At 39.6% G+C, this 23,674-nt stretch overlaps 1 protein-coding gene across 1 annotated transcript; it reads left to right on the top strand.

Annotated features, from left to right (window-relative positions):
- The first annotated feature begins 6,974 nt into the window (after nt 1-6,974).
- On the top strand, nt 6,975-22,687 carry FAM174A (family with sequence similarity 174 member A). Its single transcript, XM_030192322.1, has 3 exons — nt 6,975-7,739; nt 15,606-15,740; nt 22,104-22,687. The coding sequence occupies exons 1-3, from the start codon at nt 7,408-7,410 to the stop codon at nt 22,105-22,107; spliced, it is 471 nt and encodes a 156-aa protein (XP_030048182.1). The 5' UTR covers nt 6,975-7,407; the 3' UTR covers nt 22,108-22,687.
- The last annotated feature ends 987 nt before the right edge of the window (nt 22,688-23,674 follow it).

The raw sequence follows: 23,674 nt of genomic DNA, 5'->3' as shown, positions 1-23,674 counted from the left end.
ACCAAAGACCGTAATGGACATTACCTGACTCTTCCTCTCCCTCTGTAAGTTCCCCCCAATTGTACCTACCATACATGTACCTCATCCTACCACAATATCATCTTGCATTGTTCATACCTTGTATTTGTTTCAGACCAGAATCGGCTAACACCTTTAACGGTACTATGTAAGCCACACTGAGCCTGCAAAAGGTGGGGAAATGTGGGATACAAATGTAACAAATAAAAATTACTCCAGGCTGGAAAGGGGTGTGGCAAGATGACATCCTGAGTGCTGGTGGTGCTTACTGGAGCTCAGCATTTCTGTAATTTTTTCCTTCTATTGCTGTTTTCCCTTGGAAGTGCCACTAACTAAGTTCAAGGGGATGGAGAAGGGCCTACCATCGCAGGCCAGAACCTCTTCTCCCGATCCAGCAGATGCTGGACTGGTACATTGCCAGACCCTGCAGTTAGAATCCGGGGAAACTTGCCCTGCTTCAAGCCTGGATGAAGGAGCTCTGGGCTCATTGGGGCTGGATACATCTCTCTCTCCCATGAAGCCCAACCTACTGCTATGTCCCCCAGTCATCAGGCATAGGGCAGGATGCTCCTCTGAAATGGAAGTTGCCAAGCACTGAGGCAGCGATGCCAGACATGATGGAACTCTGGTTGGGAAGGTGATCCAAAGGCCTGCTCAGGAAGCAGTAGCCCCCATGGCAGTTACATTGGAGGCTATTTGGAAGGTGATTCAGGATTTGACCTTCACTGTAACAAATCTGCACTGGAAATTTCACTCCTAATAAGTAAAGTTGATGGAAAAAAAAATAAACATGAAATTAATCTTCAATTCAACCAGGTACAAGAAATGGTCAATACACTTAAAGGGACAGTGGATGTCATAGTGAAGGATAACTTGCTGATACATAGAAGATTTGAGCAAATTGAGAACTATAATAGGAGTCTACAACTATTATGTCCAATGGGATATAGACTTATGCATCTACCCAGAATGGACTGAAGGGGAGGAGGTCTTATTATTCTATACAAATCTTTTTTTAATGTGAAGCTCTTAGAGACCATTAACTCTTCTTCTCTTGAGCTATTAGTTTGTGACGTTAAGGATAATTCATTTGATGATTCATTATGCTGTGTGATTTGTTATGTTTCCTCTGGTAAATGGCTCAACATAGAAGATAATTTTCATGAGGTTCTTGCTAGATATTCTGTACACTATGATTTTACGTTCCTAATAGGGGATTTAAACTTTCATCTAGAAAAAGTTGCTGAACCTCAGATCACGAAATTCTTTAACTCTTTAGAAGCAATTGATCTACAGCATTTATTCAACACTCCCATTCAAGATAAAGGTCACCAATTGGATTTCCTAGCATCTTCAACAATTTCTAAGGGAATTGCCTTCTTATCCTTCAATACTGTTACAATGGTTCCATGGTTGGATCACTGTCTATTAGACTTTACTCAACTTGGAGAGAAGCATCTAAAAAAAATCTGTTCCTCAGCATTTGTTCTCAATATACAGCCAAGGTTGATCCAACTAAATTTTGGACAGAAACTAATAGCCAATTTCTTTTGGTTTCCTATACTAATAATTATTTTTGAAAGAAGGAATTTGATATGTGGAGAAATTCTTGATACCTTAGCTCCAGTTAAATGCAAATTGAAAACTGTTAGAAAATCAGATAAATGGTTTGACCAGGACCGTATATTTCTAAAACATTCATGTAGAAGACTAGAGTGGTTTTGGAGACATTCTCCTACCTTAGAATACAAGAATGCATGGCATACCAAGATTCAGGAGTATAAGCTCCTACTGGCCATGAAGAGGAGAGATTATTACTCCAAGATAATTGGGAATGATAAATATCATAAAATTATTCTCCCTCTTTGATCAACTAACTAATGTAAACCACCTAGTAAATACCGGGGATAACACTTCTCCATCTGCTACAGATCTGGCCATCCATTTCCAAACCAAGATTCAGACAGCTGGAAACTAGCTCAACCTATCTAACTTTTGCTGTGCCCCACCATTTTATGCACCCATTTCTACATCAGTTGATAGAATCTGGTTGCAATTTGATGAGATAAAACTCCCAGGTGAAACGCTTATTTACAAAATATACTAAATCAGTCTGTTGTATGGATGCTTGCCCTCATTACGTAATTAGGCTAGCTTCCCCAACATTATTTGTGGCCCTTACTCAATGGTTAAACTTTTATTTGCTTTCTGTAAAATTTCCCCTCGCTGGAAGCGACATTGTCCTTACTCCCGTACCAAAATGCTTCAAATGAAGTATGTCGGATGTGAACAACTATCGGCCAGTGACATTCATTCCCTTGTTTGTCAAGATTATCATAGCAATCACCTGCATTGTGTTCCCTTGCTTCTTTATTTCGCACTGAGCATCTTTTAAAGACAGCCAGTGTTTAGGACTATCAAGTCTATAAACTTTCATATCAAGAACTCTGAGGAAGGTACTTTGCCGAAACACTGTGCAGTGTTGGGTAATAAAGTTTTCCCACTGTATCTCTGTCTTCCTGTTGTTATTGGAAGTGCCTTGCTGGTCTCATTACTCTTTTGTGTGGACTCTCATACAAAGTGGACCACAGTCTCCAGCTCCTGCGGTTCTTCTATTTTCAAAAATTTGAAATTTTGCATCCCTCTCAAACTGGTTTCCAGAAAAATTACAGCACTGAAACTGTGGTATCAGCTTTAGTGGCATATGCTAAAGAGCAATTTTGCAAAGGACAAAGTGCAATTGCTACTCCATTTGACTTAAGAAGTGCATTTGACTTAGTTGATTTTGAATTGATGATCCATATTCTGAACCACTTCAGCATCCAAGGTTCAGTCTTATTTTGGTTCCGTGGCTTCCTAACAAATCGCTTTTATATTGTCAAGAAGTTGAGGGTTCCTTCTAACAGAGGAAGCCCTACCAGTGGGTCCCCCAAGGTTCCCACTTTCCCCCTCCCTTTTCAACCTACTACTGCATTCCCTAGGAGTTACTCTTGATCAAACCAAGATAAAACATTTTATCTATGTGGATAATATCACTGTGATTATTCCTGTTTCTCAACTATGGTCTGACAAGTATTTCTCACTAGAACCTGTATCAGCACGATAGAAAATTGGACTGCATTCCACAGGCTTAAACTAAACAAGAGTAAGACCAGGTTCCTATGGTTGGGCTCTAAATCACAGCCCAGATATGTTGAGTCTCTATTAGATGGAAATCAGTTCCCTCTGGATCTTCATTCTAAAATCTTAGGAGTAGAGATAGGTCATGTACTATCCATGCAGAATCATACTCAGCATATCATTAAACAATCCTTCATTAAACTGAGAAAATTGAGAATCTTCAGAAATATTTCACTCTAGAAACTTTCAGATGTTTGATCCAATCTTTAATTCTTCCTAGATTGGACTACTGCAATCTAGTGTTAGCTGTTTGTTCTAAATCTGTGATTCACCACTTACAACAGGTGCAGAACTCTGCTGTCAGGCTAATTTTTGGATTATCTCGATTTGAATCACTTCAACCTTATTTTTCTAAACACCACTGGTTGACAATTAGTGAGAGAATACAGTTTAAACTAGGTATTATTACCTTCAAAATTCTTACTGGGGATGTTCCTGAATACATGTTGAATCCTATTTCTTTATTAGAAAGTTCTTCTTCTAGACATAACACCCACAATTTCTTCCACCTTAAATTCCCAATGTATAAGAACCTAAAGAGGGGCATAATCGAACGTCACCGGCGAAATAGATCGCCGCATCTATTTTGGCGGCGGCACAACAGCTGGCCAGAAACCGTATTATTGAAAAAGATGGCCAGCCATCTTTTTTTTCGATAATACGGTTTAGCCCGGCCAAATGCCAGAGTTCGCCGGGTTTGAGATCGCCGGTTTTGTTTTTCAGCAATAATGGAAAAAAATGTATTTGGTCATGGGAGGAGCCAGCATTTGTAGTGAGCTGGTCCCCCTGACATGCCAGGACACCAACCGGGCACCCTAAGGGGCACGTCGAAAAATGTTTAAAAATACACAAATAGCTCCCAGGTGCATAGCTCCCTTACCCTGGGTGCTGAGCCCCCCCAAACCCACTCCCCACGACTCTATACCATTACCATAGCCCTTATGGGTGAAGGGGAGTACCTACATGTGGGTACAGTGGGTTTTGGGGGGGGGGGTTTGGAGGGCTCAACACTTAGCACCACAAGTGTAACAGGTAGGGGGGGATGGACCTGGGTCTGCCTGCCTGAAGTGCACTGCACCCATTACAAACTGCTCCAGGGACTTGCATACTACTGTCAGGGAGCTGGGTATGACATTTGAGGCTAGCATACAGGCTGGTAAAAAAAGGTTTTTATTTTTATTTTTTTAGTGTGGGAGGGGGTTGGTGACCACTGGGGGACTACGGGGAGGTCATCCCCCATTCCCTCCGGTGGTCATCTGGTGAGTTGGGGCACCTTTTTGAGGCTTGGTCATGAAAATAAAAGGACCAAGTAAACCCGGCGAAATACTGCTTAACGTCGCTTTTTTTTCCATTATCTGCGAAAGCCGGCCATCTGGTAGCCACGCCCATGCCCACCCATGTCCCACCTTCGCTACGCCACCGACACGCCCCCTTGAACTTTCACCGGCACGGTGACGGGAAAGCAGCGATGGTGTAAAAAAGCCGCTTTCGATTATACCGATTTTGCCGCTTTTGAGAGATCGCTGGCCATCTCCCGATTTATGTCGGAAGATTGCCGGCGATCACTTTCGAAAATAAGCCTGAAAGTCAACTAAACACCTTATTCTGTCTATTTCATATCAGTTAGCCAACCTGTGGAATCAACTTCCAGTATCTTTGAGATTGTGTACACATTATCTTCAATTTTCTAAAATCCTTCCTAGTCCGTAAGACTGGTCTATCAAATGCTAAACCTAACAACTACTAATGAGGATTCATCTGAAGTTAAGATATGTCATTAGTTGTTCTATCCATCTGTAATTCCTGGATCGATTAGCCCAGCTCTTGGTAACTGTGATCCGTCCTTGAACTGAATAGGTATAGGCGGAATACAAGAACTGGAATAACATAACATAACATCTTCGCATTCCAAATTTTCATCAAACTGTGGGTATATCCCATATTGATTTCTTCAGAAAATAACTTAATTTAACATTTTCTTCTCTATTCCTCTAATCCCCAATTCCAGTTAGGACAGAAGAGCAGAACGTTTCTTCTCCCTGCTGCATGTCCTGTGCAGTAGGAACAACTTTTGCTGTTGCTCCAGTCCTCCCTCCTTCACACTACACCAGCAGCAGGTGTGATGTTTAACAGTATATCAACTTCCTGTGCTGCACAAAGCTGATCTCGTTACTCTGACTTCATCCTTATATCAAGCTGTGGACTGCTGGGAAAAAAGGCCATTTTTTGTTGCACCTAGTAAAAGGACCCCTTTTTTAAATTTACTTTACTTGTTTTGGACTTCTTTGGGTCCTGCTGATCTGTACATTTGCTGTCTGGAATTTTGGAAGATGGAAATGAGAAAATACAAATTAAATTTGGATGTACTCTGTAGAAGTTGTTGTTTACTTTTGCAATGTGTGTATGGATGCCTGTTCTGGTGTATGCATGTGATTAATATTTGAATAACTGTCTATACATATGGCTATGATTTCTGAACATGTGGCATCATTAAAGGACAGATTTTTACATGTGCAGCTGGGTATATACGGTAATCTCATCTTTGTTAAATGTTTCAGACATATCCATGTACTTGGTCCCATGATATAACTGAATTCTATTATTATGTCTCACTGTATTTTCATGTAAACCACATTGAACCTAAGTTTGCTTGGGATAATGTAGGATATAAATGTAAAAAAAAAAAAAAAATCCTATATCCTCCATCTTTTAAGACACTGCCCATCCATCTGGATGGTGATGGCACAATGAAAGCAAATTTGGTCCGGTGAAGACTAACTCAAAATAACCTGTGCCTTTGTTGGGCCCTAGTATTGCAACATTGAAAATGTGACCAAACCATGCCTCTGTGGTTATGGTCCACTAATAAGTTAAACGATTAATGGGCTATCTTAAAAGGATTATATAACCTTTGGATGCATGACAAGGGACACAAACATGTACTTATTTATTCAATATCACAATTCCTCATGTACAGCCAGAACCCAACCATTTAGTGTGGACAGTGAGCTCCTTCGACCATTTAGAAGAGATAAGAGTCTTCAATTTTGGCACAGTATAAGTCAGCACAAGAACAAAATATAAGAAAACCAAAGCAAAAAGGACTTATAGCCCATTTAGTTATGTTTAAACAAATGAGAGATCTGCATGAAAGAAAATATTTATTTTTATTTTGACTTATAGAACCACTTGTCTCTGAAATTTGCTCAAAACTGAATAATCCATTTGTGTATCTAAAATGTAAACTTCTACAAAACAGATGCAGATGTAATTCCATGTGCTCCAATAAAAGGAGAGTTTAATTTTACTTCCATTTAATTTCAGTATATTCCATCTTTATAACACCAGGCTTCCCAAGGCAGATTACAACAGTTAAGATGAAACCATCAAGAAACAAGATATCCTCACTGAAATCTCACTATCTGTATTGTAAAAGTAGGCACAAAATACAGAGGTTATAACTGCTGTTTCTACCAGCTATAATAATTTTAAAGCTGTTTTAGTGATACACAATTTTAATTTCATGATATTTATACCTACGGAAGCTTTCAAATAAATTAAAAAGCTGTCAAATAAGTAAAAACATTTTTCGTCCTCCACGTTTTAAGGCACTACCTATCCAACAGGAACAGCTTTAGACTTTTTTTTACAGATGGGCCACGCATTTATTTTTAATAATCTTTTGCTATTGTTTTCAATAGCGTTTGCTAATGCTATTGTTTTGGGTGAACTAAAGCTCCGCCTACTGGCTTCAGCCCGTATAATGGACTAGATAGGAACACCCCGTATCCTGTTTTCTTCAACCTCCTTGACCCTTACAATACACAGTGCACAGTTTACCACAAGGAGGCCTCAGCCGACAGTTTCTTACCAAAAGAGAACCAATAGCAGATACAGCAGGTCATGAGGTACCAACATGTCCCTGTGCTGCTTTTTCGTAGGGCGTAGCGGGAGCTGTAGTTCTATCTTTGGCCACAAGTCAGGCTAACCTGGTAGAGTCATCCGGCTACTCCACACAGGGAAGAATGACATCGTCGACGATCGAGGGTTATCTTTTTACGTCATAATTGCGCGTCAGCTTCGCAACAGCTGGGAAGCGTCCATGGCAGCTAGGGGTTCTTTCCGCTCCCACTGTCCCTAGACTGCCGGGCAGGCAGTAGCCCGAGGAGGGGGCTAACGCAGCCGGTAACCGGGCGGCGAAGTCAGAAGATGCTGGGCCCCCCGAGCCGGCTGCAGGCAGTCTGCCCGCTGCTGGGGTTGCTACTTGCACTTGTCAGTAGCCAGTTAGACACACGGATAGCCGTCGCCGACATCAATAACCGGATGTCGCACTCAGTGCCTTCTTCATCATCGCCCACCACCCCGGCCCTTAATGGCAGCACAGGCCACAAGGAGCAGCTCGTTCCTTCGCGAGAAGAGACGACTAAGAGCAAAACTACGCCCTCGAAGGCTAACAAACTACCCAGCACCCAAAGAGCCCTGGCCGTGCTGGTGGTGGTCAGCGCAGCCGTCATCGTCTATTTTGTTATTCGAACTATCAGGTAAGAAGAGGGCAGGGGGACGGGGAGAACAGACAGGCGTGTCCCAACCCAGGAGGTATTAAAGCGCATACAATATATTGGGAATGGGGCTGGGGGTTAGGGGACGAGGATTACATTAGGAAACTTGTGCATTGTATCTGCAACAGAGGTAATCCACGTTATACGTTAAAGTTGTTGTTTTTTATATATAGATCACGTTGTTGTAAATTGGGATATTGTAGTACTTAGAAAGGAGTCTAGCATGGACTGCAATATTCCAGCACATGTATGAATCGGTTGTAGTAGGTGTTTTTGGTATCTCCCCAAACTATGGGAGTGGAGGAGTAGCCTAGTGGTCAGTGCAGCGGACCTTGATCCTGGGGAACTGGGTTCAATTCGCACTGCAGCTCCTTGTGACCCTGGGCAAGTCACTTAACCCTCCATTGGCCCAGGTGCAAATAAGTACCTGTATATAATATGTAAGCTGCTTTAAATGTAGTTGGGGAAAACCACAGAAAGGCGGTATATTAAGTCCCATTCCCTCCCCCCTTTCCCTATTTCTACCATGTTTAATATTGGAAATTGTTATTCCAGCTGACTTTTAGACAAATTCACTAGATTATTATGTAAGTTTTGCAATCTTTTCCTAACAGTTTTTTTTAACTAATTTACTTGATCTTTTCTTATCCAAGATCACAAATACTTATTTCACAGTTTGCCTAAGAAACCTGCTCTTTGGATGGGTTGTGTTTAACATATTTTTTACTTAGGCAAATACATAGAACTGTTAATACTTAACTGATAATACTTCACATGCCTCATCTTGAATGAGCTAGTTTCTTCCCAGGTTTAGTTTACTAAGATTCAGGCTACCACATAAACGTGTTGGCTTCTTTTACATCAGTTCACTAGAACAGTGGTAATCAAACCTGTCCTGGGGGTCCACAAGCCAGTCAGATTTTCCAGATATCCCTAATGAATATGCATAAGAGAGATTTGCATATAATGACGGTGACAGGCATGCAAATGTATTCATGCATATTCATTAGGGATGTCTGGAAAACCCGGCTGGCTTGTAGACCCTAGGACAAGTTTGAGTACCCCTTCCCTAGAACATAGGTACCAGCTCTGTGGGTGCTTGAGCACCCTCCTTGCTTGTGACCAGGGGAGGGGTGGGAGGGGTTCCTGACTCACTGGCGGAGGGAGGAAGACAAATACAAGTTTGCATGCCCCGGATGATATTCAGTTCTGGGGCCTGCATAACTAAGTAGGTTAACTTAGGATAGGTTTTGAGGTATCTGAAATTAACCCACTTAGCTATGTGTGTCCTGGCACTTAATATTGCTTGCTCCTCCCTAATGCTGCCCCTGTACTTCAAATTTTTTCTAGGGCCTGTCAGAGAAGATGTTCAGCTTTAGTGCTGCTGAATATCAGGGGTTAGGTGGTGGTAAGCGATTTCAGCATGCTCCTGCCCGCTTAAATTGCTTTAAATATTGACTGGATATAGATCTTAGCAGCAGAGCAGCAGGGATGATGACAGAACTAGTAAGACTAGTGACAAAACAGGTAGGCAGAAATGGACAGAGTGAATAGGCTAAAATGGTCCTCCTGCTGATATTATGTATGTTTCTGTGAAGCTGTTGTATGAACAGCCTAGGCCCTAGGTCCTCACAAAATACATGTGATAGACTCTAACTTGCACCATCTCCATCCAGGAGAAGGTGCAGAATAGATTAGACTGATGTGCAGTATGTCTTGATACAGATCTGACTCTCTAATACACAGTTCATTGCCTGCAGTCCAGAAGTTGAGTCATGTGGTCAGTGATTGACTCCCAGAGATCAGTCCACAAAACATTTGCTTAATTGAGTCTGAAGAAGGTATTCCTTCCAAGGTCCTGAGACTCAGTCTATGGGCTCTTGCTCATGGGGTTTGCTGGGAAGGTAGGCACCACCTTATATACTTTGCCTGAACCCAAGTAAAACCGAGCTTCTCTGGCCCCCTGACATCAAAATCACACGTCAGGAATCTTGGAATACAGTTAGATTCAACACTTGCTCTGATTCCCTAAATTCAAGCAACCTTCAAGAGCTGCTTCTACTATTTGTGACAGCCTCTGTCCTATCCACACATTTTAGTTCCTTTTAACCTCTCTTAATTTTATTTATTTATTATTTATTTGTTACATAATCTTTTCCCACTTATTAGTAGGCTCAACGTGACTTACGTAGAGGTGGTTACAGACTCCGGTGTGAACAAATATAGTATAGGGGTACTATTACAGTGACAAGTGCAGTAAATAAGTATCGGTAAATAGGTTGGGGTGATTCAGACAAAATGTTAGGGTGTGATTATGCGTCAGGGTTGAAAACTGTCCGTTTCCTGATTAAAATGCGATATTTCATTATTCGGTGTTTATGTCAGATACTGTGGGGTATGCCTTTTTGAACAGGTGAGTTTTTAGGTTTTTTTTCGGAATTCTAGATGATTATTTGTAGATTTCGGGCGTTTTGGTAGAGAATTCCAGAGCTGTTTGCATATGTAAGAGAAACTTGACGCATATATTGATTTATACTTCAGGCTTTTTCAGCTTGGAAAGTGAAGAGTTAAGTACGTTCTGGCTGATTCAGTTGTGTTTCTAATTGGTAAGTTGATTAGTTCAGACATATAGCTCGGAACTAGACCATGTATTATTCTGTGAACAAAGGTACAAATCTTGAAAGTGATACGTTCCTTGATTGGTAGCCAGTGTAGTTTTTCCCGGAGGGGTTTTGCACTTTCAAATTTAGATTTTCCATAGATAAGCCTGGCTGCCATTTTCTGAGCAGTCTGTAGTTTTGTTCCCTGTAACCCGCATGTACTCCATTGCAGTAATCGACATGTGTTAATACCATTGTTTGAGTCATGTTGCGAAAAGTTTCCCTCGGGAAGAATTGTTTTACCCGCTTGAGTTTCCACATTGTGTGGAACATTTTCTTTGTAATGGCGGTGGCTTGGTTCTTTAGCATTAGGTTGCTTTCAATAATAATGCTGAGGATTTTCAGGTTATCTGAGATTGGAAGAGTGTGTTTCAGGATATGTGGGGTAGTTTGTAAAATGTTGAGATGAAAGAATAAGGCAGTGTGTTTTTTCTTTATTGAGTTTTAGTTTGAATGTCATAGCCCAGGTATCCATTAGGCTTAGGCTGTTTTTTATTATATTGGTGATTTCTGAAAGGTTCGATTTGAAAGGTATGTATATTGTGACATCATCAGCATACAGAAAAGGATTAAGGCCTTGATTGAAAAGAGACTTGGCTAAGGGGGTCATCATTAGGTTGAAAAGGATGAGTGAGAGAGGTGATCCCTGAGGTACTCCATAGTTGGTTTCCCAGGGTGGAGAGATGTTGGAGTTTGACTTTACTTGATAATGACCTTGTGGTTAGGAACCCCTTGATCCATTTGAGTATATTCCCTCCGATTCCTATCCTGTCGAGTATACTTAGTAGTATATTGTGGTCTACCATATTGAATGCGCTAGACATGTTGAAGTAGGAGAATGTTATTACCTAGTGCAATTTCTTGCTTGAATATGGCAAGAAGAGATACCAGTACAGTTTCTGTACTATGGAGGGGTCTGAAACCGGATTGTGATTCATGAAGTATTGAGAATTTGTCGATATACTCTGTGAGTTGTTTGGCTATGGTACTTTCTATCAGTTTGGTTGTCAGTGGGATGGATGCCACAGGATGATAGTTGGTGATATCATTTGATTTCTTGGTGTCTTTGGTAATAGTGTAAGTAAAATGTTGCTTTTGTCCTTGAGAAATAAGCCTTGTTGGAACATGTAGTTTAGATGGGATGTAAGATTTCAATGAATCGGTCAGGTGGTGATTTCATTAAATAGTTGGGACATGCGTCGAGTTGACAGTGAGCAGATGAGAGTTTTCTGGTTACCTGTGCAACTATTTTGTCTGTAGTTTGGGTGAAGTTTGACCAAGATCGATCTGCTGGGTATTCTCCAGAGTGTGGGTCTAGTTCGTCAAGGAAGGTATCAAGGTTAATGTTTTCATGAGACATGGTTTTGCGTATGTTGTAAATGTTTTCTTTAAAGTATTTGGCAAGTTCTTCTGCTGGTGGAATGTCGGTATTTGATATGGTAACTGGTTTGGTGTCTAGTAGTTTGTATAATTTCTTCATGTCCTTGAAGTCAGTTCCAACTTGTGCTTTATAGTAATTCCGTTTGGATTTTTTAATCTCATTTTTGTATTTTCTTTGTGATTCTTTCCATGTGTCAAGTTTATTCAAGAGCCTCCTGTGGGGAACCGTGTCAAAAGCGTTGCTGAAATTTAAGTAGATTACATCTATAGCATGTTCCTGATTCAAACTCCGATCACCCAGTCAAAGAATTCAATGAGATTCGTTTGGCATGATTTACCACCATGTTGTCTGGGATCTTGCAACTTATTGACTTCCAGGAAATTCACTATCCTTTCCTTCAGCATCGCTTCCATTACTTTTCCAATAACCGAAGTGAGGCTCACCGGCCTGTAGTTTCCAGCTTCTTCCCTATCACCACTTTTGTGACGAGGGACCACATCCGCTGTTCTCCAATCCCACGGAACCTCTCCCGTCTCCAAGGATTTATTAAACAAATCTTTAAGAGGGACCCGCCAGAACCTCTCTGAGCTCCCTCGATATCCTGGGGTGGATCCCGTTCGGTCCCATGGCTTTGTCCACCTTTAGATTTTCAAGTTGTTCATACACACTCACTTCCGTGAACAGTGCTATATCCGCTCCATTCTCATATGTACTTTTGCCAATCAATCGTGGTCCTTCTCCAGGATTTTCTTCAGTGAAAACAGAACAAAAGTTTCTTCATGATATATATCATACATCGGTCATATTGTGGGATAAGGTGTACATTGTGGTTCTACCAGGTTGCTTATTTGATATTATTATACTTATTTGTTTAATATTTATATTCAAATCATCCTTGTAAGGATCCTTCTTTTTGAGAAGCATGATGCCTACAGGGAATTGAAGCACCTTCTTTAAGCCTCATTGATTTGCTTTGGAAACCTGTGTGGTAATATTTTATTGTTTATTATGTATTATGCTTCTTTATTATTTTTTATTTTTCTATTATATTTGTGATGATCATTCATGGTTTTAATTGTTTTTATATGTAATTATAGACCCCCGATGAAGGTCTGTCTGAAACTTGGCAAGGCCGGGTCTTGTTTCTAATAAATTCTTGTTGGAATGAACTCTTGTCCACTCTTTCCTTGGATCACTACTGATGTGCTGTTTGCTTCTATTCTGCAGTGGGCTGTCTCCAGTTTGTTTTCATCGTGGTCAAGGCCATAGCAAGAAAACTAAATAAATTCTTTGTTTTGCTTTTATGAAAGATGATGTTTGGGAGATTCACCAGTAACTCTCTTTGATGACAATTCTGAAAAATTGAAACAAATTATGATGAATCTAGAAGATGTAATTGAACAAACTGACATACTAATCGGCAACAAATCAGTACCAAATGTCGTACACACTAGATTTCAGAATTCAGAAATGAAATTGCAGACCTGTTACTGGTACTCTGTTACCTATCATAAATATAACGTGGAGTTGGAATTGGAGTGTAGTGCACGTTTTTAAAAGTACACCAGGGTGATCCTGGAAACTAAAACCAGTGAGTCATGATTATTCAGCAAGGAGAAAACCATGATGTCTGATTCTACATAATAAAAAAAAAAAAGCATGTTCTTTCATGTGCAATCTCTCTGAGGGGGGATTTTACTAAGCTGCGATAGTAGAAATTGGCTGAACGTAAACGCTGAGACTCCCATTATATTCCTATGGGCGTCTCGGCGTTTACCACCAGCTGATATCTGTCGTGAGCTAAAAACGCTGCCGCAGTTTAGTTAAAGACCCCCCCCCCCCGCAAGTTGTTAAAATGTTCTGCTGTCAGAGTTTCATCATTCTTGATTGAATCAAATATAAAAGATAAAGATGTTTCCACATTCATTAAAATGTTTTGTTTAGCCTTTTTAGAGTATTTTGTAGCAATTCTGAGTTAGCAATACTTTTTTGTGAATATTGGTTTTGATTATAGAAAAAGTCTCCCTAAGAGATCCTTTTACTAAAATGCTCTAACAAATTAGTGTGTGTTAAATGCTAAAAAGCCCATAAGTATACAGTGGACTGCACAGCAGTTAGCATGCAGTAATTCTTAGCATACCTTAGTAAAAAGGAAGCCTAAGTAAGTGATGTTTCCAGAATTGATGAGGTAGATTACTTTCTAACCCTTTAAGGACCCTGTTTATTAAGGTGCGCTAGCATTTTTAGCGCACAATAAAAATTAGCATGTGCTAAAATTACAGACGCCCAAATAGTCCTGTGGGTGTCTGTGACATTAATGTGCACTAAAAACGCTAGTGCACCTATAGCACGGCTTAGTAAACAGGGCCGTAAGTCTCTTACATATTTTAAGAAGTCATAAAAATTTTAAAGGATTTTTTTTCCTGTTTTAAAGCACATATTTCAACATAATGGGCCGTTTTTATTAGACATTTGAAATTCATGACATATTAATTCTGAAAATAGTCTTAACTGTGCAATAGAATCTATGATATGGAATACAGTATGAAAGAGAGATGTAGCAGCAATAGCCTGAAAATTTCCATGTATATAATTAGAACTGCATGAATCTTATCGTCACAAAAATCTTGTTTACACAGTGCACTGCATTTAATGTTATTTTAACAACTTTGATTCTAGAGGAAGCCTATTTAATTCACTGGCATTTAATGTTAATGTACACTGTTGCTAATGATGTATAATTTGTAAAATAAAGAGGAGACCCTTAGATGCTGGTTAGAACATAACCAATGTATGATGTAAATAATTTTCCTTTAAAATCATAGTGCAATATCCAACCTTCCATATAGCAATTTATCATCCCAGTTCACCAAAAAGGGCATGTGGTATCTGAACTTTATTCATTTATAATACAATCCACTTTAAAGGAAAAGATAGGTCTGCGTTCAGTATGGGAATCTGACTTGCAGTGTTCATTTACTAACCATCAATGGAATACGTTTTGGGCTTAAAACAAGCAAACCCATTGCTTCCTCAACCTTCCTTCAATCGCTTTTTTTTCTACATCATAGAGTCTTATGGACTCCTCAAAAAACGAAGGTTGCAGGTTTGTTGAAAGATAATTTATGTTGGTCATGTAATGAACATCAAGGTACTCTTCTCCATTTAATCTTTGAATGTTATGAAACTAATCGTTTTTGGTCCAAAGTATGGCAAATTATCTCATCTATATTTAATTTCACTGAAATCCTAACCCCTACAAAGATAATGTTTGGTTCAATAACATTGGATCACTCTCTGGGTGGGTATGATTCTAAATTTTTTGACACGTTGATAGCAATAACTCTCAAATATATTCTATCCAACTGGAAGAATAATTCACAACTGAACATACATTTTGTACAGCCTATACTGGTCATTTCCAGATGTCTAATAACAAAGTTTGGTTAACATTGCAGCAATATTTGGAATGAAATACTGCTAGTTAGTCATCTGAGCACAATCATCTGATCCCCTTTTCCCCTTTCTTCCCTTTCTTAATTTTCCCCTCTGTGCTTAGTTTTTCCCTCCAAATTATCATTTATTTTTGTATTTCTTCCATTTTTGATTACCTGTTGTATACTTAATTTGAATTTATGAACTATAACAGTATTGTAGTTATATGTTTGTTACCATATGGTTCTTATGAAATGGAAGTTACATTGTATTTTGTAATGAATTTGGATGGATGTTATACTTAAAACTAATAAAATAAAATCATAGTGCAGTACAAGTTTGAATGTTTTATTTCTAAATTTTACATTACAGGACAAGAAAGCGAAACAAAAAGACCAGGAAGTATGGTGTTCTTGACACCAACATAGAAAATATGGAATTGACACCATTAGAACAAGATGATGATGAAGATGACACAACTTTGTTTGATGCCAATCATCCTCGAAGGTTGGTCTTCAGATTAGAAGTTCATAATAGATTAAAACATATTTCCTATTTAAAGATGGTCATCTTCTTTAAAATGCACTAATTTGAAGAACTGTCTCCTTCCCGTGTCTGTGAATTATTACTTTTAATGACATAGACCTAAGATTCATTTGTGATGCAAATCAAATTCAGCAGTACAGTCCGTTCTCAGTATTCGCGACGGTATATGGTTCCACAGAAACATCGTGAACCACGAAATTGTGAATACTGAAAAAATGTACTTATGGGAAATAGGGGTTAGGTTCCAGCAATACCAGTTTCCATCAAAACCGTGAAAGTAAATACATTCCCCTATAGAAAATACAGGGTTTGGTTCCTGCATTGGACAACACAAGCAAATGCAAGTACAGTAGTTTTTCGAGGCAAGAAAATCCTTCTTGGCTGCTCTAGGATGCTTGGTGGCAGTTTCCAGAAGCAAACAGGCAAACTCCAAAAACACGAAAGTGAAAGGCGCATGTCCGCGAATACCCACAGTACCACGAATGCTGATCGCTATTTGCATCTCTGCAGATAAGCAAAATAGTGAATGCTGAACGCGAAAATAATGAGAACGGACTGTAAGTCATACATATACAGTGTAACCTTAGAACATGGACTTTAGCATGTCGCAACTTGAACTTTTCTTTGCTGTTTTTAAATTTTAAATTTTGCTTTTTTATTGTTTGAAATTTACATGAATTTGTAGCTGTATGTTTCTATTTTACCTTCCTCTGAGCCCTAGAAGTACAGAACTGAATGAATAATTGACTGCTAAAAAGAAAAGAATATTAGCTTTTTCTTAGGCTAACAGACTGAATTGGTCACACATGTGGGTAATGTCATCTGGGGCAATGTCTCCGAATGGATTAATTTTATGCAACTCTTGCGTATGTCAAGGTATGTTGATTATGGTCTCCAGTCTGTCAATTGTATTCTTACCAAAGAGAGCTACTATCTAGGATAAATAAGCTGTAGTATGTATAGGCAATTTATCCAGGTACATAAGTATTGCCATACTGGGACAGACTAAAGTTCCATCAATCCCAGCATCCTGTTTCCAACAGTAGCCAATCCAGGTCACAAATACCTGGCAAGATCCCAAAAAGTACAAAACATTTTAAGTTGCTTATCCCAGAAATAAGCAGTGGAATTTCCCCAAGTCTATTTTAATGATGGTCTATGGACTTTTCCTTTACGAAGCCGTCCAAACCTTTTTTTTAAACCCCGTTAAGCTAACCGCCTTTACCACATTTTCTGGCAATGAATTCCAGAGTTTAATTACACGTTGAGTGAAGAAACATTTTCTCCGATTTGTTTTAAATTTACTACTTTGTAGCTTCATCGAATGCCCCCTAGTCTTAGTATTTTTGAAAAGAGTAAACAGACTCTTCACGTCTACCCTTTCCACTCCACTCATTATTTTATAGAACTCTATCATGTCTCCCCTCAGCCATCTTCTCCAAGCTAAAGAGCCTAGCCGTTTTAGCCCCGCACCATGGGAAATATTTCTGTATTCTGCCAAGTCTAGCATGCGCTACTGGCTCCACAAGACATACACCACAAAGCTCACTTAGCCTTTTTGCATTGAATGAGACAAGCATTTTATTTTGCATTGGAAAAACTTCTCCTTGTTTTGATCCTGACATTCCCTCAGCTCCCCTGCCTTTTTAAATGTATTTATGTATTGATACAATCCTGTGTAATAATTATTTGCACCTCCAACGTTCTACGTCTGGATGCCTGGGTTTGTAACATCCATAACCACTCATTGCCCCACCCTTGCATCAAAATGTAATGACGTCAGAGGGCGGAACAGTGAGAGGGAAGGGAAGCCAGTGCCAGCCAGCCAGAGAACGTTCAGGTACAAATCGAGGGGAGGAGAGAATCGCCCCCTCCCTCCTCCCCTCTCCTTTGAGTGGTAGCCCAACCTGCTCTGCCCGCCCTCTTCTCCCAGTCCTTTGCCTTCTCTTCGCCTTCCTGCGTGCCGCCCAGAATTTAAAAGTTCTTACCTCGGGTTCCGGCGGCAGCAGTGAAAGGCTATCAGGCTCTCTCAGCTCTGCCTCTGGTCCCGCCCTTGCGGAAACAGGAAATGAGGACGGGACCAGAGGCAGAGCTGAGAGAGAAGGAAAGGTAGGCTGAAGCCCCGTGCCTGCTCACCTTTCACTGCTGCCGCCGGACCCCGAGATAAGAACTTTTAAATTCTGGGCGGCACGCAGGAAGGCGACAGGCAGGCGGTGGACTGGGAGAAGAGGTCGGCCAGCGCAGGTCGGGCTAGCACTCAGAGGAAGGGAGGGGGCCTGGAACTCGGAGGAGAAGGGGGTCTGGAACTCAGATGAGGGGGAGGGAGGGGGCCAGGCTAGAACTCGGAGGAGAGGGGGGGCCAGGAACTTGGAGTGGGAGGGAGGGAGAGGGCCTGGAACTCTGAGGAGAGAGAGGGAGGGAGGAGGCCTGGAACTCGGAGGAAGGGGGCCAGGCTGAAACTCGGAGGGGGCCTGGAACTCGGAGGATAGGGTGGGCCTGCAACTTGGAGGAGAGGAGGGAGGGAGGGTGGACCTGGAACTCGGAGGAGACAGAGGGAGGCCTGGAACTCACAGGAGAAGGAGGGGGCCTGGAACTCGGAAGATAACCTTGCTAGCGCCCGTTTCATTTGTGTGAGAAACAGGCCTTTTTTACTAGTAAGAACATAAAGGTCATGCTGAGTTCAGATGAGGATCCTTTGATCCAAGCATCCTGTCTCTAACAAGGCCCAGTCCATGTCACAAATACCCAAAAGTAGATCTGTTGTTCATAGTTTGTTTCCAGGGTGAGCAATGACTATCCCAAGTCTATTTCGCTTATAATTTCTGTGGCTTTTGCCTCTAGCAACTTGTCCCAACCTCTTTTGAATCACACTGTTTATTGCCAGAAGACACGGTCAATGCAGATAATGTCTCAACTTAATTGTACACTGCATGAAAAAAGGAAAAAAAACTTTCTAAGATTGTTTTCAGTCTGCTGGTCATTAATTTCATGAAGTGTCCTCTTGTTAGTTTAAACAGCAATTCCATATTCCCTGCTTATCATTTAGAAGTTTCTATCAAATTCATTCTCGATTGTCATTTCTCAATGCCGAAGAGCCTTTCTCCCTTCCTTCCTTCCTTCCTTCCTTTCCATCATAAATGCAATGCAATAATGAAAGAATTGCAACTACAGTAAATTTCTGGATTAACAGACGTCACCGGACTGTCAGTTTGGCTCTGTTGATCAGAGAGGTCTGTTATAACCAGCAAAGTCACAGAGAAGCCGACATGCTGTTCCACTATAAGTTTAATGAAAAAAAATATATACATAAGGAGAATTAACAAGACTTACATCACTCCACACCATACAGTATGTAAGATACAGAAAAGGCACTGTATATGCATAGGATAAAAGGAATCAGAACTTCAATTACCATATTATAGTGAAACCTATGTATAGTTTAGGGCTAAAGGCTACTGCTGACTAAATGGTATGAATTTCTTGATCATTCAAATAAACTCGAAAAATACCCATTTGCAAAACAAATTCAATAAAGAGACAAAATAGTAATCAAGTTTGAGGGATGGAACAATGGCTTTAAGTCCACCAAACATTTATCACAAGGGAGGAAAAAGCCGCAGAATCTCAACTAAGTACACTCCATCCTTGCCACTTCCATCAACGGCATAAAAAAAACCTCCCTTTGACTTATGCGGGTTCAGCCTTTCTTATACAGTCTAACGAATTGCACCAACATAAAAATGTTAAAGTGTTCAGTATTCTGTTCCCCTTCCACACCCTTCCAACATTGTCCCTAGTGAGTTTCAGAGTTGGGGAGAGAGCAGGTATCCCCTTTGAGATCATCAGTAACTCTTTCAGGAACCGATTTTCTGAGGCTCTTTCCCTGTTCTGTGTCTGACGCGCGCCAAAAATGAAATTACCACAAGAGCCACACGGTAGCCGTGCAGTAACTCCATTTTGGTGCACGTTAGGTGCGCGTAGACACTTACACAGCTTAGTAAAATGGTCCCTTAGTAATTAGGTCCTTCAAGGTGCCTCTGCAAATCACTTGCATGAAGCCAGCAGTCTCCCCTCCCTTAGCATGTTCACACCTATATGACAGGTTGATAGCTGAAAGTAAAGAAATAATTGCTTCTTTGTTTTATGTATCACCATAGCCTGGGTCCTCTCTCTCTCATATCCCCTCCCTAGCCTTCACTGAGTCTGTCTCGCTGTCATTCTCAGTAGTTGCCTGGAAGTAACTTATGTGCTTAGGAGTCTGGCACCTATTCCCCTTACCTTGCTATTTGCAGAGCTGCCTCACAAACAGTGCATCTTCCATATCTGTATCGTGATTTGGCTGTCTCTGAACTTTAACATGCAGTGCAAGAAGTCTTGCGGTTTCAAGTCTCACGGGACTTGAAACTGCGAGACCAGCAAAACAACATTTGGAAGCATAAAATCCCAGGCACCCAAGCGCAATTTCTGGGTGCCATAGCAATCTGGCACCCAGAATTTGATGAGTCTTGAAAAGAGAAATGTGTTCATTGACACATTTAATCTATTTCATGACATTTTGGGGACTCTGTACAGCTTGATTACAATACTCGGGGCCTCTCTTATACTTTAGGCTCTGCATTTACTGCTCAGATACACTAGAGGCTACACCCTTCAGGTTGGTTTTTTAGGTTCCATATGTTTTCTAGTTGTAATCTCTTTGACCTAGATTTTTATGTTTAGTTACAGAACATTTTACAATATTTGGTTCAGTGAGAATTGACTATTTATACATTGTCTTATGCCTATTTATACTTCATCATTTTGATTTTTACCTCTTGGATACTATGGAGCTCATTGGCGTAAATGGCTCAACGAAATATAATCGAAGAAAACGAGTGTTGGGTGTATTCTATAAACTACACCTAGATTTAGGCATATCCTATAAACCGCACCTAAATTTAGGCGCGGTTTATAGAATACAACTAGGCGGGGTTTTTTGTTTTTTTTGTGGGGGGTTTTTTGTTTTTGTTTTGGGGTTTTTTTGCTCCAATTTTTTAGGTGTGATGAATCTAGCCCTATATGTGTAGGTTCATTTTCTTCATTTTTAGTTTCTGTGATTGGTTTATACTTCATGTTTTTGTCTTATGTTTATGTTATTTTACATTTTATGTTTTATAAGCCTGTACTTTCAGACTCCTGATGTAAAACAGCACCGTGTCGAGAGTTAGAAACATCCTCTATTTTAATAAATGTTTTACATTTGGACCTACGTCATATTTGTCTTCGATTGGAAGTGCCATCAGATACCCTACTCTTTTTTGTTTCCATTTTTGGAACTCCTACATATGTTTGGAATTAATTGATATGTTTAGTGCTGATAAATCTAATAGTAACACATCACTCGATGCACTTAATTAGACTTGCATTTATACTTGGTGACTTTTCACTACCTTCAGGTGTATGTACTGTCACTTATAGGTATAAACGTTTTAATCCATACAATTCCTTGTATTAACCAGTTTTTACTCAAATTTTATTTTCACCCTAAATTTGTAGAACAGATTTGGAACACTGAGCAAAAATGGGTTAAGAGCAGCCAGTTAAGGAGCCAAGCTTCAGTAGGCAAATATTTTTACATTTTCCCCCGGATTCTATGAAGCGCGACTTATGTTGTGCACATAAATAGTTGTATTCTGATTTGTCCATGCAACTTAACAAGCTAATCAGCACTGATAATTGTCAGTTAACAAGAAATTGTTGACACTAATTGGCATTAGAATTTATTTGCAGAACTAAGTGTATTCTATAATGTGCTGTGTCTAAATTCTGCGTCGCATTGTTGAAAAGTGGGTGTGGCCATGGGCGTGGAATGGGCAGGTCTTGGGTGCTTCTAAAATCTATGCACTTTGTTATAGAATACACCCGGTCTGTGCCCAATTTAGGTGTCTGTATTTACACCAAGTTTTTCTTGGTATAACTGCCCATGACTAAATTTAGTTGCACGGACTGGAGCTCAACATGTATTCTATATACCGTATGGACATTTTAAGCTTATTCTATAAAGTACGCCTAAATTAAGGTGACATATCTGACAACGGGCCAGTCCCATTTACATCGGATAATTGAGACTTTACTGTAGTTGGTTTCACTGATTTATACAACATGTTACACTTTGGCATGGAAGAAGACATATTTTCTTGTTATAGGCACCTTCATATTAAGGACCATGTCTTCATAGTGTTTCGACTCCTGCAGTATATTCAGTAAAGGTCTTCATAGTTATTATGCAATTTGGGCTAAACTTGTTTTAAAAAATGCATATAATTGTACCTTTGTCTATTTCAGATGAACCTGTTCTTATTGACAAAAGAATTTCATATTGGAGCAACAGGTGCAGCTTATGAATGAGGAATAAGGAGCTAATAACTATTGGAGAGGATGTATGTGTGGGGGGGGGGAGGGTATTTATGTCTACCTTGCATTTTGTTAGTTATTAAAATACATTACCAATTAATCTTTGTATAGGTAGCAATATTCTGTAAAGTAATTCTGAACCACTGGAGAGAAATTGTGAATTCATAGGAATTTTTCTAAGTTACTATAAAGCAAGGAAATTTTTGCTAACTTGTTATACAACAATTAGTAAAAGTAATAAATTTTTGTCCTTAATAATATGTTTTCCTAAATGAATTTTTTTCTGCGTTGTTTTCCTTAAATTATAAACTTCAATGCTGTACTGACGTGGACTTCCAAATATAGTTAGATGTCTTTAGTTGGTGTTTCCCATTTTGACATTGATCTGCCATATTTACTACTTTCTAAATCAGCAAATTTTAATTTCATGTTTTGGGGTTTGCTAGATGTACACAATAAAATGTATTTAAATTTGCTCTATGCAAATGGTCTAAATAAAAAATGTTTACATAATATTGATCATGTTAACTTTATTGCATTATCGGTGGTGGTCCTCTAAAATATGATACTGTAATTATTGTGGAATCTATTTGTTTTCTGAATTAAACACAATTAATACAGAACAATTTACTTTAAAATAACCTCAGTTTTTCCCTGTTCATTTAACTCATGTAAAAATGATTTAATTCTGTATTCATAAAATTTCTGATCCACATAAATTAAAAAATATATCTGGTGCTGGCTTGCAGCCTTTTAGCACCCTACAAAAGGGATTCTGTTCCTCTCAGAGGATATATGAAGATTATTTTTCTATTCATTTAGGACCCTGTTTACTAAGGCGCATTATAGGTGTGCTATCATCTTTAGCATGCGCTAACGCTGGAGACACCCATAGGAATATGTGAGTGTCTAGTGTTTAGCACGCGCTAAAAACACTAGCACACCTTAGTAAACAGGGCCCCCTTATTGTTACATAACTCCAGATACCTTAGTCTCAACCACTAGTGTGTACTGGGTTTTCTTTTTTTCTTTTGTAATTTATCATGTATTATTAGGGTGCATTTATCCCTCCCAATATGGTGGTCCTCCCACCAATACCTAGGAAGAAATAAATCACCCAATGCTGCACTTCTTTAGGAATTTAATTAAATACCTTATTTCTTACCAAGTATTTGTACAATTAGCAGATCAGTGATATCTTACTGGGAGTATGGAACATTGCTATACAAAAGTACAGCTGTATGTGAGACTCCAAAGAATATATAAGCAATCAAATAATTTTATTTATTATTCTCCAAGTATATGTACAATTAATTGCTTAAGGGAGTACAGTACCACAGCTATATGTAGGTGTTCTCTGTGTCTGAGTCTCTAATGTTTTATTTAGGGTCTTTTTCGCCCTCACCCCAAATTACCAGCTAAAGCCAATTTGCAGATATAAAAGACTCAAGACTCATAAGGAGAAAGCAATAGGATTTATTATAATTGCTTGGTTTCTCATG

This window comes from Microcaecilia unicolor, chromosome 2 (genome assembly GCF_901765095.1).
Source record: "Microcaecilia unicolor chromosome 2, aMicUni1.1, whole genome shotgun sequence".
NCBI lineage: Eukaryota > Metazoa > Chordata > Amphibia > Gymnophiona > Siphonopidae > Microcaecilia > Microcaecilia unicolor.
The sequence above is the reverse complement of the archived record's forward strand: the minus strand, read 5'-3'. Positions and strand labels throughout refer to the sequence as shown.